Source organism: Bos mutus, chromosome 1, assembly GCF_027580195.1.
Source record: "Bos mutus isolate GX-2022 chromosome 1, NWIPB_WYAK_1.1, whole genome shotgun sequence".
Classification (NCBI taxonomy): domain Eukaryota; kingdom Metazoa; phylum Chordata; class Mammalia; order Artiodactyla; family Bovidae; genus Bos; species Bos mutus.
In genome coordinates this window covers 80804561-80821919 of record NC_091617.1, presented here as the reverse complement: position 1 = coordinate 80821919, position 17359 = coordinate 80804561, and the positions used below count along the sequence as shown (strand labels likewise).

General features: G+C 43.4%; 1 protein-coding gene across 4 annotated transcripts in view; it reads left to right on the top strand.

Annotated features, from left to right (window-relative positions):
• Positions 1-17359, top strand: part of MAP3K13 (mitogen-activated protein kinase kinase kinase 13) — a 156637-nt gene that overhangs the window by 135087 nt on the left and 4191 nt on the right. For all 4 annotated transcript variants that reach the window (XM_070372110.1, XM_070372128.1, XM_014480663.2 and 1 more), the window contains 5 exons: positions 7654-7763; positions 9099-9215; positions 10001-10138; positions 13333-14119; positions 16923-16993. In XM_070372110.1, coding sequence (XP_070228211.1) covers positions 7654-7763; positions 9099-9215; positions 10001-10138; positions 13333-14119; positions 16923-16993 — 1223 coding nt within the window. The remainder of the gene's footprint in view (positions 1-7653; positions 7764-9098; positions 9216-10000; positions 10139-13332; positions 14120-16922; positions 16994-17359) is intronic.

Sequence of the window (17359 nt, the reverse complement as noted above, 5' to 3'; positions counted from 1 at the left end):
AACCAGAGGCTTGGGGCATGTGCTTCTCTGGTGTCTGAGAAGCAGAGAGATAGTCCACCCATCAGATATTGGGAATATCTTACTTAAGGCTCAAGGTTTTCTAAGGAATAATAAATCAGAGACTTTTCCTCTGTTTCCCAAAGTTCTAACATATTCTCTGTGACCACAAACTTAGCTCTCCCCACACCATGTCTTTGAATAGTCTGGCTTGTCCCTATAGTTTTTTAGTGTTTCTGAGGAATTATTATGTAAGTAAAGTATTTGATTTTACAGAAAATGAGAGGATAACTTCATGACATTTCCTATGTTCTTTGATGCTCATTCAGGTAAATTCCCTTAGAACTATTAAAACCATTACCTACCTATATAAATACATGTATGTATTGGTTACTGGATTAGATATCGTTCAAATATTTCCTTATATTAAGAAAAAGATTTAAGCCCTTTGTGAAATGAAAGAGAGTAATAATGAGTGTGAGTTATGTTAGTCGCTCAGTTGTGTCTGACTCTTTGTGACCCCGTGGACTGTAGCCCAACAGGCTCCTCTGTCCATCGAATTCTCCAAGCAAGAATACTGGAGTGGGTAGCCATTCCCTTCTCCAGGGTATCTTCCCAACCCAGGGATTGAACCCAGGTCTCCCACATGGCAGAATGATTCTTTACCATCTGAGCCACCAGGGAAGCCCATAATAATGAGTAGTCTCTAGAAAATTTTTCAGACTTTAGGATACAGTATCAATCATAGCTTTGCTTCCTTTACAAAAAAACTCTATGCACCATAATTTTGAAAAGCAATTTTCATGAGAGTACTAACTCACAAGTCATTGACAGTATGACTGTACATACTGGGAAAACATCAAATTCTAAACAAACTTTACTTGTGTGCTCCCAGAATATCACTTCTGAAGCCAGGGCCACACTCTGAGTGCCCAACGTATGTATAACACTTAGTACCTACAGTCAGTATCCTTACTTGTATAAACTCACTTTTATTAATCTATGCAGCATAAAATTGAACTTAGAGAAGGTTCTGTTAGAGCAAGAATTTGAAAAGAGAGGAAGGGGAGATGGAATGGAAAGGAAAAACAGTGCATAGGACATGTGTTAATATTCATAAATTCTACCACCTTTTTCTCCCAGTGTAAAATTTTACCTCTCCTTAAATAGTCCAAAATACCCTTGCTAGTTCCTAGAATTCTTCAGTTATTTACAAGCTGATTTGTTTGGGTCTGAAATTCAGACCATCTCTGGCTAATGATAATGAAGTATTTGTGAACTAATGAGGGAGGTACTGAGAAAAGTAACAGATTTTGAGCATAAATCCCTGTCCTGTGACCTTGGATTATCATTACACTTCCATAAACCTCAGCTAACTCATCTAAACACTGAAGATAACCATGTTTTCCCTTCCTTGTGGAGTTTTGATGAGGATCAGATAAGATAATAAACATGCAAGTGCCCTGGAAACTGTAGAGAGCTGTTTGATTGCAAGATGTTATTATTCATCTCCCACAAAGCTATAAAGATTAAGCCTTCTTTGAGGTTGTATGTTCTGGGTGCTTTTTCTGATGAACTCCTGAGATGGATAAGAATGGCAGCTAGGGAGCTCTTATTAATTGTGTTTTGACAAATTATCCTCCCATGATGGGCAAGAACTAGTTTTTTAGCGCATAGTTTTGCTTACTGATAGCCCTCTTGTACCTGAGGCCTTCCCTCCTGCCTGCTGCCAGAATTCTCCCCGCATCAGTCATCAACCAGTAGTTGTTTAGCTGCCGGTCACCACCTTCCCCCCAAACTGTCAGTCAAGGGTGCTGCCAAGAACCCAGCTGATGTCTTCCTGAGAGAACATGCTTCATCTGTTTCTCATCAACAGCACTTGTATAAAGAAGCAGCATATATAGAACAGATGAACAAAGCAACCAATTTCAGGACAATATTAGATTCTGCCAAAGCTATTGCTTCATTCCTGGACAATAAACCATCTCTCCAAGTAGACAATTATTGCTCCTGGTGTTCAATTACATTTGATAGAAGTCTTTAGAAACATTTTAGCCTGGCCCCAGGTCCCAGCTGCTAGGTGCCTCTTGTGCCCTGCTTCTGAGCTCTTCTACAACCCTCGTCTTCGCACCATTTTGAGTGCCACCGTTGTCGTTGTTCAGTCACTAAGTCGTGTCCGACTCTTTGTGACCCTATGGACTGCAGCGCACCAGGCTTCTCTGTCCTTCACTGTCTCCCAGAGTTTGCTCAAATTTATGTCCAGTGATGCTATCTAACCATTTCATCCTCTGCCACCTTCTTTGCCTTCTTTCCCAGCAGGGTCTTTTCTAATAGGTTGACTTTTCACATCAGGTGGCCAGAGTATTGGAGCTTCAACATCAGTCCTTCCAATGAATATTCAGGGTTGATTTTCTTTAGGCTTGAGTGGTTTGATCTCCTTGCTACCCAAGGGACTCTCAAGAGTCTTCCCAGCTCCACAATTCGAAGGCATCAGTTCTTCAGCGCTCAGCCTCCTTTATGATCTAACTCTCACATCCATACATGACTACTGAAAAAACCATAGCTTTGACTATATGGACCTTTGTTGCCAAAGTGATGTCTCTGCTTTTTAATACGCTGCCTAGGTTTGTCATAGTTTTTCTTCCAAGGAGCAAGTGTAATTTCTTGACTACCAAGTGCCACTGTGACCACCCAGAAACTCCGGGGCTGGGAGTTGCAGAGACAGATAGCTCATTAGAGGGATAGACTGTTTTGCCTTAAGAGTAATTTAATCATGAGCAAGTAGGTCCTACAAACAGGCTGGTGCTCACTGGGGGAGGCAGTAAGGAGGACTCATGCACTAATCAAGAGTTAAGACCTTTCTGACTCAGAATCTAAGATTTCCTACTACTTATAGCCCCTCAACGGAGAAGGCAATGGCACCCCACTCCAGTACTCTTGCCTGGAAGATCCCATGGACAGAGGAGCCTGGTGGGCTGCAGTCCATGGGGTCGCCAAGAGTCGGACACGACTGAGCAACTTCACTTTCACTTTTCACTTTCATGCATTGGAGAAGGAAATGGCAATCCACTCCAGTGTTCTTGCCTGGAGAATCCCAGGGATGGGGGAGCCTGGTGGACTGCCGTCTATGGGGTCGCACAGAGTCGGACACGACTGAAGCAACTTAGTAGCAGCAGCAGCATAGCCCCTCAACATCCTGCTTCTTCATTTCTCATAGCTAAGCTTCTTTTTTTCTTTACTTTATAAAAATCATGGTAAAAGATATTATAAAATTTGCTATTTAAAAATTTTTAAATGTACAATTCAGTGGCAGAAATCACATTCCAGTGTTATAAAACTATCACCATTATCAATTTTCAAAATTTCTCATTACTTCATTAAGCACTAACTTCTCATTCTCTATTCCCCACAGAAAACTCTGTTCTGCTTTCTATCTCTATGAATTTGCCTACTCTAGATATTTCACTGAAGTAGAATCATACAATAGTTGTCTTTCTTTGTCTGGTTTGTTTCATTTAGCGTGTCTTCAAGGCTCATCTATGTTGTTCAGTTCAGTTCAGTCGCTCAGTCAGTGTCCGACTCTTTGCGACCCCGTGAATTGCAACATGCCAGGCCTCCCTGTCCATCACCAACTCCCAGAGTTCAGCCAGACTCACGTCCATTGAGTCAGTGATGCCATCCAGCCATCTCATCCTCTGTCGTCCCCTTCTCCTCCTGCCCCCAATCCCTCCCAGCATCAGAGTCTTTTCCAATGAGTCAACTCTTCACATGAGGCGGCCAAAGTATTGGAGTTTCAGCCTCAGCATCAGTCCTTCCAATGAACACCCAGGAATGGTCTCCTTTAGGATGGACTGGTTGGATCTCCTTGCAGTCCAAGGGACTCTCAAGAGTCTTCTCCAACACCAGAGTTCAAAAGCATCAATTCTTCGGCGCTCAGCCTTCTTCACAGTCCAACTCTCACATCCATACATGACCACTGGGAAAACCATAGCCTTAACTAGACAGACCTTTGTTGGCCAAGTAATGTCTCTACTTTTGAATATGCTATCTAGGTTGGTCATAACTTTCCTTCCAAGGAGTAAGCATCTTTTAATTTCATGGCTGGAATCACCATCTGCAGTGATTTTGGAGCCCAGAAAATAAAGTCTGACACTGTTTCCCCATCTATTTCCCATGAAATGATGGGACCAGATGCCATGATCTTCGTTTTCTGAATGTTGAGCTTTAATGATGTAGCATGTCACAAATCATTCCTTTTATGACTGAATAGTATTCTATTGTATGAATATTATCTGTCTTATTCATCCATTCATATATTAATTCAGCTTCATTTTGACACCTCTGTTATGAGAGATAGGAGGAGCAAGGTATGGGTGCAAGAGCTTCAGTAAACTAGTTACATATCTCAGAAGACAAAAACGTGCTAAATGTTACAGCCTTTCCCAGGCCTTACCTGTGCTATGAAGAGGATTCCATTCACAATAATAACCCAGATTTCACTGTATTTTTCCCTTACCTGCTTACTGGACTTAGGTACCTTGTGAAACACTCCCTACTCCTTTCCTCCACTCTACATGTGATTTGGGGAAATCCCCAGTAAAGAGTAGGGATCTCAGATAACCTCGTATTAATGTCTGCCCTCCTTTCCTTGTGGCTTTCCTGGAGGCTCAGACTGTAAAGAATCCGCCTGCTATGCAGGAGACCTGGGTTCAACCCCTGGGTCGGGAAGATTCTCTGGAGGAGGAAATGGAAACCCACTCCAGTGTTCTTACCTGGAGAATCCCATCGACAAAGGAGCCTGGTGGGCTACAGTCCATGGGATCACAAAGAGTCAGACACGACTGAGCAACTAACACACACGTCCTTTCCTCTGACTCTGGCTAGAACAGCAATCTTCCACCTAGCATCTGCTGAGTGTTACTTTATTGGTTAGTACTGTTTTCTGCTGAGAGACTGTAGTCCCCAGCTGGCATCTATGGGATGCCGCCTTATCCTTAAGGAACTGCCATCGCCCTCCAAGATCTGCTATTTTTTTGCAGTAACTAAAGCTGTGGGCTTCTCCAGATTCCAAATTTGCACATTCTTGTGCTTATGCAATGAAATGGTCCTTTCCCTGTTAAGTTACATTTTGTTACAGATCACATAATAGTGCTAGTTATGGCCCAAGGTTTTCTTGGTATTTTAGTGGAACAGTAGGAAGTGCCTCTCCACTCCTATGTTAATGACTGTTATAGGTCAGAATCACCAGGACTCCTCCCTCCCTTGTGTTTTCTCTCAGAGAGTCCTTAATCTCTGTACAAACTGACTTCAGCCTGCCCACCTCCATTTCTTAGATATGCCCAGACATCTCTAAATTGCAGATTAAGTGCAAATTGGAACTCCTATTACATAAAGATTCTAAGTATATGTGATGGAACTCCAAAATTAACATCTACCTGTAACACAGTAGTACCTTTGAGGAAAACACATTATTATTAATCAGTACTTGGTGTTTTCACACAAAGGGAATTTCTTTTGAGGAAATCTACTTTAATAAGTTTCAATCTTGAGAGGGTTGTCTTTTAAGTTTCACATTCCATGAGCCAGGTGTCAGGAGGTTTATTTCCTCTAGAATTTAAAAAATCGGATCTGCAATATCTGATCCCTCACCACTAGAGGGAGATATTCTTGTTCCCTGTTAAAGTGTCAGGATCCACTGACATGATTTTCAGAATAGAGGATGCTTTAAGACCCACCCTTGGCCCCCTCCCTTATCCGTTTTAGGTCCAACCACCCTGATTGTCAGTCTTAAAACTCAAATACTCTTACTGTGACTTTAATCTGGTGGCTAAGAGAACAGAATTACCTGGGCTCAACCAAACCTGTGTTCACTGCTTAGATGCCACCACGACTTAGCAACCAAACCACCGCCATCACCATTGTCAAAGACTGTTGCCAAACAATGGGCTTCACATTCTAGATCTTGGCTTTTTGATGACATTGCTTGGCAGATTTGATGCCAGAAAATCAACTGACAGAAATCTCTTCCCAATGGTCAGTCAACATGTATATATATATATATATATATATATATATATATATATATATATATAGAAGATCTAACATATTATAAACAGATAGGCAGAATGAACACTTTCTAAATAATTGTAATATAATTTCTTCTATAAAAATAAATGAGAAACAGCAAATCTGGGGAGAAAGCTTCTCTAATTTCACAATTACTTAACTATAACTTCTTCCAGGGTCTAGAGAGATCATTTTTATGAATCTTAAAAGGATAGAAGAGCTGTGGAAGACAATACAGTTAGAAACATTTAGTTACATATTTAGCCTTCACTGGAAATTATTTTAGATTATCTCATTAGCTTCTTGGGATACTAGTGCATACATAATTTGAGGAAGGTTCTCCTTTAGCTGTTTTTCTAGAAATGGTCTATAGACTATATTCCTGCAGAGATTTTCCTGCCTCCTGAAATTTAGATGAAATTAGTCTGAAACACCACGCCTTATGGAAAAGTCCAGTGTCCTTTTTAATACTTTTGTGAACTTCCGGGAGATTTAGAATTACATGGACACTTTGGCTCTGCTTTTTAGACCCCCATCCCTGCCGTCTTTTGGTTGTTCCTTTATCTTTGTCCTGTCATTGACCCAAAGATGCAGTTCAGTACCTGTCTTTATTTTATTTTTTTTTTTAAAAAGCAAAACTAAATAAATACACTCATCCAAAGTCAAGGTGAATGTCAGGGGCTTTACTAAAGATTTAGGAAATTGGAAGAGGCTTACGTTTTGAAAAACTTAAATCACATATTAGATACCCATCCCTCTCCTAAATTTTTTTCCAGACAACTAAATTCTTTGACCATGCTCTTTCTCCTTCTCCTTCCCTCTTTTCTTTCTCACTCCCAAATTTCTATATGCATGCATGCATGCATGCTCAGTCACTTAAGTCATGTCCAATTCTTTGCAGCCCCATGGACTGTAGCCCTCCAGACTCTTCTGTCTGTGGGATTCTCCAGGCAAGAATACTGGAGTGAGTTGCAATGCCCTCCTCCAGGAGATTTTCCCAACCCAGGGATCAAACCCACATCTCTTAACACCTCCTACATTAGCAGGCGGGTTCTTTACCACTAGCGCCACCTGAGAAGCCCACAGATTCCTGTATAAGTTCCCGTATTTTTATCCTCTTCTCCTGTTGTTCATGCCTCTTGGATCTTCTATACTAAATATTTTCTCGAGATATTTTTGTAAACAAAGCCCAGGAGAGAGTCGAATGTAAAAATGGTCATATTCTGACTGACACATGCTTGTACCATATGGTTATCAGAGCTGTTCTTTCTAGCCAGGCTCTCTCCACCACAATCTTGACTTAAAACTGAACTGCTTTATTCCAGAGATGATGGCTAGCATGCCAGCTGTAATGTTTCTTGGGGCCAAGACAGCATCGAGTATTAGACTAAACACAGAAAATGGGGTGAAGAGTTGGGTAGGGCGTGCAGATACGTTAATGTGAGATATTTTACTATTGAACATCTATTCTATAAGGCTCTTCAGTATAATCATATGGGGTGGGTGGGGGGAAGTCTCGTACAGGGTCCTATGGTTATATCAAGGATTAAAACTCCTGGAGTTAACAAAACTTAATTTGTCCTCACCTAGGCTGAATGGAGAGAAGAAGTGAAAAAGCACTTTGAGAAGATCAAGAGTGAAGGAACCTGTATCCACCGATTAGATGAAGAACTTATTCGAAGGCGCAGAGAAGAGCTCAGGTCAGCCGACCTCTCCTACTTCCCTTCTTATTCCCAAGTCTTCAGATATTTAATAGGAACCCTTTCTGTGAATCATTTCATCTTCTACACACCTGTCACCTCTGCTGGTTATTGTTATTTTCTTTAAAAGTTGCCCTGAAAGTCGGTCCTCCTTTGTATCACTTTCTTACTGTCTCCCTGCACCTTTGTTATCTTCCTTTATCGTATCTCTGCAACAAAGATCCCTGGAGCAATGCTATTTGTTTATTCAGTTGCTGCCCTAGGTAACATGAAAGATCAGAAATTTATAAGAGGTAGCCCATGACCCCAAGATGCTTATAATCTATTAAGGGGTAGAACACAGATAACCACTAGACTCAGTTCAGTTCAGTTGCTCAGTCGTGTCTGACTCTTTGCAACCCCATGAATCGCAGCACGCCAGGCCTCCCTGTCCATTACCAACTCCTGGAGTTCACTCAAACTCATGTCCATCGAGTCGGTGATGCCATCCAGCCATCTCATCCTCTGTCGTCCCCTTCTCCTCCTGCCCCCAATCCCTCCCAGCATCAGGGTCTTTTCCAATGAGTCAACTCTTCATATGAGGTGGCCAAAGTACTGGAGTTTCAGCTTCAGCATCATTCTTTCCAATGAACACCCAGGACTGATCTCCTTTAGGATGGACTGGTTGGATCTCCTTGCAGTCCAAGGGACTCTCAAGAGTCTTCTCCAACACCACAGTTCAAAAGCATCAATTCTTTGGCACTCAGCTTTCTTCACAGTCCAACTTTCACATCCATACATGACCACTGGAAAAACCATAGCCTTGACTAGACGGACCTTTGTTGGCCAAGTAATGTCTCTGCTTTTGAATATGCTATCTAGGTTGGTCATAACTTTCCTTCCAAGGAGTAAGCGTCTTTTAATTTCATGGCTGCAATCATCATCTGCAGTGATTTTGGAGCCCAAACAAGCTCTATACTATGGATAAGTATAAATGAGGGATTATCGTGTTAGCTTTAACTGCATATTTCCCTTAACAGGTAGCATATTCTTATTAAGATATTGCCAAATAGTGTACGGACAAAGGCTACAAATTATACATAAATTGCACTCAGATTTTACCTATTCTGTATGAGTGGATATGGCCCTTAACAATCAAATAAGTGGAAAACTTGGACTTCTCATCTCCCACTCCACCTTGTCTGAGTCACTACATCAGACAAGCGAGCCTTAAATTTAGAGGGCCCTTGGGCAAGTGCTTTTGAGATAAACCATCCTGTTCTTACTTCATTAGAGCTGACCCCTGGCTCTCCCCCACATTCATCAGCTTCGCTGCTCCTGTGTTTTCTTTGATAGGCATGCTTTGGATATTCGTGAGCACTATGAGCGGAAACTTGAGCGGGCTAATAATTTGTACATGGAACTGAGTGCCATCATGCTGCAGCTAGAGATGCGGGAGAAGGAGCTCATCAAGTACGTGCCCGGACCACTGTTTGTCCTGATTGATTTGGGTCTGTCAGTTGGCCAAGATGTAACACTCGTCCAGGTTACTGCTACTCAAAACTGGTGGCTGTTTTACTCATCCACCCAACACTGCTTGGGGGTTGTTCCAGGCACAGGTCCCTGCCCCGGTGGGGCTCACATTTGAGTGGACTCGCCACAGAGCTGGTTCTAGGGGACCGTGCACTTTGCAGTTTCAACCTGCCTAGTGGCTCAGGGAAGAGGGGGGTCTTCATTTCAGGAGGAGCTTGGTGTGGATGAGTGGGAGCTTGCCGCCCCCTAGGGAAGAAAAGCAACTGCTGCAAGTGGTTCAGTGTTCTCCTGAGAATGGCAAGAAACTCTGGGGTCCTGACTAATAGCAGCTCCTGAAAATAAGTAGGACTTCAACCTTTGCTTGGTATCTCATGAGTCGTGTCAGGGGAAGGGAAGGTTGGCCTCTGAGTCCCATCTGCAAGCTGAAGAAAAAAAAAAAATGAAGTCAGGTTAGTTTGAATTTAGTTTTGTTTTTTCTTCCTTTTTAACCTGAAGAGTAGCCTTGTTATTCAGATAGCCTATATCTGTTAAGTGTGGCCAGACTCTGTGGGTGGAGTAAACCTGTGAAAACATTCTGCCCACCTTTTCTCTCTGGGGTAACTGGTGGTTTAGTCACCAAGTCGTGTCCAACTCTTGTGACCCCATGGACTGTAGCCTGCCAGGCTTCTCTGTCCATAGGATTCTCCAGGCAAGACTGACACATGGCCTTTTCTTTCATTCTTCAGGCGTGAGCAGGCTGTGGAGAAGAAGTATCCTGGGACCTACAAACGACATCCTGTCCGTCCAATAATCCACCCCAATGCCATGGAGAAGCTCATGAAGAGGAAAGGCATGCCACACAGACCTGGGATGCAGGCCAAGCGGTGAGCATCTATACTGACACTATTCAGATAAGTGGGGAAATATGCCCCTAAAATACATTATCAGATGATGGTGAGTGTGGCCACATGGTACTGCTTCTGGATACAGAGTAGGGAAGTGGGAGAGAGTGTGTCCTAGACTCTGGGAATACAGTTATCACTGTCTAAGGCATCAATATTTATTATCTTAGCATGGAACAGTGAAGAGAAATGAAGTGGGGGCCGGACAGGCCTGGATTCAAATCCTATTAGAAGCTGTGTGATTTGGAATATGTCGGTTGATCTCTCTCAATGCCATCGGTAAAATGGTGTACTTTCTTTTTCTTTTCTTGACCCCCTAGTGAACAGAATTGAGTTCTGTATAATATGCATCATGGGTCTATGTATGTCTCACTTTTATTTATTCATTTAGTTCTTTTTAATAATGTAATAAGTGCCTGTAAATCCACCACCAAAACAAAAGCAGGCACTTTGATAATTACCTATATCTAATCATCTGGTTCCCCTCATCCCACTCCTGTGTGGAACTTTTGTGAGGTTTAAATAAGACGGCATGTGAAATCACCTAGGAAATCACAGTTGCTCAAAAAAAAAAAAGTTAAAAAAAATTTTTAAAGATGCCCTTTCCCCTAATTACAACACATTTCCCTTGCTAGTTTAATGTTAGAATGCTCTTCCAGTCAGTTTTTTTAAATCAAACTCTCTGCTAGAGGAATTCCTCCCAATCAATGGAGTGTTGACCCAATCCTAAATTAATGCAAAAGAAAGACTGTGCCTTAAATGCAGTAAGAATAAAGGTAGTGAGAAAATGCAAACCAAGCATGTATTTTAAGACTTTCAGAACAGTGACCATCCCAGCACAGCCTGACTAATGTAAATCTAAACCACTGAGGGATAACTACATGGATTAATCCCAGGTTTGCTTTTACTTACCACACCTCACCATCTTCTGGTCAAGCTCTAGAGAAATTGTTTTTAGTTGGCACCTGGCAAACCCTTCCAGGAATCCCACCACTCCCTTCTTTTGGTATGTGAACTGGGCACAGCTTTCACCTGCTGGCTCCTCTCTGCAGTCTGCCAACAGCTAAAACACCAAGCACTTTGGGAGAAAATAGTACTGTTTCATTGTTCACAGTATGAGCTCGTGTTTACTTTTATTTCAGCTGTGAGAAACGTGTTTGAAAGTTTGATAGCACCAGTAGATGCTTAGTCGATGAGCTGAACTTGTCTAGAAAGGCAACTCAGAGTGGGTACTAGAGCTGCAGAGAGTTCTGTTGATCGCCTTTTGAAGGATTTATGTTTCAGATTATTTGGACAGTCCAGTGATTATCAAGTCAGCAGGCCAGTGGCCTCAGGTGATCAGAGAGGAGAAACCATCCACTATCTTTTAGCCTCAGTTTGTGTTTAGTTAGGGACAGAAAAAGATGAACCATGATGGATCCACCAAGCCCATCACAAATTGAGTATAGTCTAATAAGATAGTTTAAATGCCTTATAACATGGAGAAGCTTGGAATGGGGAGAACTATTCCTTGGTGTCCAAAGACTTGGCTTCAAGCTGTGAGTTCTGCCATTTCCTAGCTTTGTGATGGACACAAGCCAACTAACCTCTCTGATCCCTCAGTGCTCTCATCTGTAAAATGGGTATTGTAATAGTAGGAAGGTGGTATTTTGTGTATTGTGAAGTGCTGTGTAAACTTGGGTGTGCTGTATCAGTGTTATTCTGTGATTTGGCACTGCCAGGTTGAGCAGCCTTCACCTATCTTAGGACACTTTCACCTAAGTTCTCTTTTAGATCCTGCCATAGCCAGTTACTGCGTAAATATTGATAGATGCCCTCACTGGGCCTTGGAGGGCTCTCTTTCCTCAGTAGAGAGCCCCAGGACCTCCCCAGATGCTGTCTGTGGCACAGGTTGGCCAACTGACCACAGTGCTGTGAATCTGAGACAGGAAGATGCTGATAATCCCACAGTACCCTATCCACCTCATCATATACTGGTGATAGCTGGAACTTCTGTACTAAGACAAGTCTTTAACTGAAATTCTCCTGGAAGAGAAGAAAAAAACCATCTCCTGCTGCCTGATGCCTACTGATTTGCTGTGAGGCCTGGCTTTTCAGAATGTGGTCCTCAGTTGAGATCATCTGAAAGCATGTTAGAAAGGCAGGCTCTGAGGTCCCATCCCACACCTATGCAGTCATTTTAACAAGCTCCCAGGTGATCTGTACATACCTTCAGGCTGTACTCTGACTGTCCAACAAGCCAGACTGGCAATTAGGAGAGACTGTTCATCTAGATTCTACCAGTAATGAGCTGTGAGACCAGAAGCCAATATGGTTGGGGTTTTGGGTTCCTTATCACATAGGATGAAGGCAGGACTGCACCTGCAGTTTCCCTGCAAGGTCTGGAACCCCCTGGGGCCTGAATAGAGGTGTCTTTGAGACCACTATGAGGGGAGAGAGGATGAGGAGCCAGAGCCTTGTTGGGGGTGGCAGGAGCTTCTGCTTTCCTACCTCTCTTCAGCTGTTCTGGGTTTGGGTTTTTTAACCCAAATTTGAAATTTGGGTTAAATAATGAAAATTGACATATACCATTTTATTAATTTCAGGTGTATGGTATAATGATTCAACATATGTGTATACTGCAAAATGATCCCCACAATAAGTTAACATCCATCACCATACATAGTTACAATTTTTTTTCTTGTGATGAGAACTTTTAAGATTTACTCTCCTGTGCATGCATGCATGCATGCTAAATTGCTTCAGTTGTATCCAACTCTTTGTGACCCTGTGGACTGTAGCCCACCAGTAGATCCTCTGTCCATGGGATTCTTCAGGCAAGAATACTGCAGTGGGTTGCCATGCCTTCCTCCAGGGCATTTTCCCTACCCAGGAATCAAACCCACATCTCCTGCATGGCAGGCAGGTTCTTTACCACCAGCACCACCTGGGAAGCCCCATTTACTCTCCTAGCAACTTTCAAATACATAATAGAGTATTGTCAACCCCAGTTACAACGCCGTTAATCCCATGACTTACTTGTATCATAATTGGAAGTTGGTACTTTTTGATCCCCTTCACCCATATCACCCACCCCTAGTCCCATCACCCCACCTCTGGCAACCACCAGACCAAGTTTTCCTCAAACTTGAAAGAGTTTTCATATGTTTAAAACCAAACCTGTTCTTTCCTTGCAGGCCAGATCTGTTGAGATCTGAAGGTATCCCCAGTGTGGAAGTGGCTCCCACAGCATCCCCTTTATCCGGAAGTCCCAAACTGTCCTCCTCCAGCAGCAAGAGCCGATATCGGAGCAAACCACGCCACCGACGCGGGAACAGCCGAGGCAGCCACGGTGACTTTGCGGCCATCTTGAAAAACCAGCCAGCCCAGGAGGATTCGCCCCATCCCACTTCCCTCCACCAAGCTGAGCCCCAGTACCCATCTCCCCAGCACCATAATCTTCTGCAGCAGCAATACCAGCAACCCCCACCTGCCATGTCGCAGAGTCACCATCCCAGACTCAATATGCACGGACAGGACATTGCCACCTGCGCCAACAACCTGAGGTACTTTGGTCCTGCAGCAGCCCTGCGGAGCCCACTCAGCAACCACTCTCAAAGACAGATGCCTGGCTCTAGCCCTGACCTCATCTCCACGGCCATGGCGGCAGATTGTTGGAGAAGTTCTGAGCCTGACAAGGGCCAGGCTGGCCCCTGGGGCTGTTGTCAGGCTGACCCCTATGACCCCTGCCTCCAGTGCAGGCCAGAACAGCATGGGTCCCTAGACGTCCCCTCGGCCAAGCCGGTAGGGAGGAGCCCCAGCCTTTTCAAGCCACCAGCACACAATCCCCTCTTGGAAAATGCCCAGGGTTCTGAGAAAATGGAAGAAAATGAATTCAGCGGTTATCGGTCTGCATCATCCCTTGGCGTCTCTCATCACATCACTCCCCCAGTGCTACCTCGCAAAACAAGGCCACTTCAGAAGGTAAGGTGTAACGACAACAGCAGTGCGTCACTGCCTTTGAGGAATGTCGAAGCCTATCATATGCTATGCATTGTAGAATATATATAGAAATATGCATTTTGTAGAAGGATGAGATAACAAAAGCACAAATAGCAGTATTTTTGCTTTTAATACTTTCCACACTGCTTAGGTGATAGACTAAAGAATACAACTCCTGAATCAGGGCACTGATTCAAGTATATATAATTTATAAGTAGAAAAACAGCTGTATCTTAGGGCTATGTTATCAAAATAGGTTGGAATCCACTATCCTAGCCTGGTCCTAAGGATGTTACAAGAAGGAAGAATCCCATTATAAAACAGATTTTGGAAACATTCCCTCTCGGAGATTCCTAAGTACACGTTTAACAAATCCTAGGCTTTGCAGTGTTCTTGCCTGGAGAATCCCAGGGATGGGGAAGCCTGGTGGGCTGTCGTCTATGGGTCGCACAGAGTTGGACACGACTGAAGTGACTTAGCAGCAGCAGTAGCAGGCTTTGAGAAAGCATGCAGTAACCTCCTTTAAGCCATCTTTTGCCTCACCTATTTGACATACTGCCTTTTAAAAATAACACTTATTAATCCCCCATGGAACTCACTTTCTTCCCAGTATATTTTAGAAAAACACCACCATTAACCATCAAGACCCAGCCAGTTCTCAGTCACCAAAACCTATTCCTCTCCTCCTCACCCACTGGCTGCCTGTGGTTTATTAGCTGGAAGTCCGGCTAAGTCTCCTACCTTATGTCAGAGCACAAGCTTGGTAGTCAGACAGACCTGAGTTCAAAACCAGGCTCTTCCACTTAGTACCTTTGTGAGTATCGGTTTCTAATCTATAAAATGGGGCTAATAGTGGACCCTGCCTCACTGATTGATGTGAAGATTAAATGAGTTAATATGTAAAGAATTTAGAATAGAACCTGGCATACAGCAGCATTCCAAAAATATGAGCTCATCTTGCTAATGAAAAATAACACTATATATGAAAAGTGTTTAGCACACAGAAAACACCCACTCAGTTCTAACCATTGTTTCACGTCATCTTCGTTCATCGGGAGTTCCACTGAAGAAAGGAAAGTGTCTGAAATGCAAACGAGCATGTTTTGGTCAACTAGACATTTCCTAGGAAAGAAGCTGAAGCTGAGGGCCGCTGTCTCAGAGCTGTGCTTGCTCCTCCACATACAGTGCTGCTACTTACTGAGCATTCCCGGGGATACATCGTGTTTCTGGTAGTGCAGTGGATTTGGGCTAGTTCATTCTCTGCGGCTCTGACCCCCATGGGGTCAGATATTTTGGTCGCATCTTTATTGAGATATAATTCACTTACCATACAGTTCTCTCGTTTAAAGTGTACAACTCAGTTTTTTCTATTCAGAGTTGTGCAGCTATCAGCACAACTGATTTTAGAATCTTTTCATCACCCCCAGAAGAAACCCATCAGCCCACTCCCCAGTCCACTCCCAAGTAACATGTATCTTTGAACTATCCTGGTGCCATTTTGAGGCATCTGTGGGTCTGCAGGCCACGCAACACACTCCTCACACACTTGGCCTCCCTAGAACTACGCTCCCACAGGGCGGCTCAACATCTCTCTACTGACATCCACTCCCAGGAGTGCTTTAGGGGGACGTGCTTGTCTCCACAGGCAGAATAGCTCCATCCCTGTCTTTCCTATTCAAAACGCGTATCAGAAGACAAATGGGTAAAAGCGATAGATTATTAGAACTGACTTTAAAAATAAATTATCCTTCCAACTTCCCTGACATTCCAGTGGTTAAAACTCAGCCTTCCAGCACAGGCGGTGCAGGTTTTATCTCTGGTCAGGGAGTTATGATCCCACATGCCTCGTGGCCAAAAAACCGAAACATAAACAACAGAAGCAATTGTGTAGCAAATTATGCTCAATTTTTGGTACAGTTATTTGGACCCACTTTACTCACCTCCCAAGGGATTGTTGTAATCCTGTGCATCATGGTGCTCTGGTTAATGATGGTTAATCATAAGTGGGGCTGTTCCTGTGCCCTTGAAGGGAAATGGAATCTTCCCTCAAGGGAAGATTGTGTTCTCAGATGAGACACTTACACACCCTTCCAGATCAACCACAGAGCCCAAGCAGTGACGGGGCCTCAGATATCCCAGCCAGAACTCTCTTACCCATGCCTACGTGCTGACTCAGTCATATGTTAAGCATCTACATTGTATGCAGTGTTGTGTTAATGGTGGAGGAGGAATAAAACAGAACAAGATGGGATCTGACCTTAAATGATGTATGTCTTAGCAGTAGAGATGATGTAAGCATAACAGCTGTAATACTAGAGAAAAAGTGACTGGTACATAAAGAGGGGAAGTAGTTGTTGGGCTTTGAAGAACCGAAAGACCACCTCTTGTTGAAGTCTGTGTGTCAGAGCCTAGAACCACTGGTGACAGTGGTTACAAGAGACCACCCCCAAATCTAAGGCCTCGTCTCTGGTTTCCCCTCCTGAGTACTCACCTGTGGACATTCTCATGGAAGCTTCACCTCCCTGAGGGCAAAGATAACCCAGCCTTACCCAGTTCTATGCGTCCTCCAGCATCGTGCAGGCCTGGATGGACACCCAGGGAAAGTTGCTATATGAATGAGTGAAGAGGTATGCTTTTCAAAATTACACTCAGCAAGCTACCTCTCAGTGCCTCTGATGATAATTAAATCTTTTACAGGGTCTCTGTGTACATATGTGTGTGTGCATGTGTGTGTGTGTGAATGTAAGAAAGAGAAATGAGACTCTTTTCTCCTTGTTCTTCTCAGAGTGGAGATGACTCCTCTGAAGAGGAAGAAGGGGAAGTAGATAGTGAAGTTGAATTTCCACGAAGACAGAGGTAAAACCAATAAACCTATGTGATTGCTTTCAGTGTAAGCAGGGAGAACCCCGAGTTTGCCACACCTTCAGTTCCATCGCAGGCCACTTTCTAACAGCCCCTTATAGGGAAGTTTGGACCCACTGTGTTCATGCTTTCCTGTTGGCCATTTTGGTAGCTGGCTATGCACTGCAGATCCTAGTTTATCCAAATTCACTAAACAATAACTGAAAGATGGGGAAAATAAATATGACTCAAGGTTATAATGGAGAATATAGTGGGCAGTTTATGAGAGATGGCTGTGCTGTTTTATGGGTAGTTTTATTGGTTTCTAGTGTACCTCCTTGTATTAGTCTGCTCAGGCTGCTGTAACAAAATACCACAGAC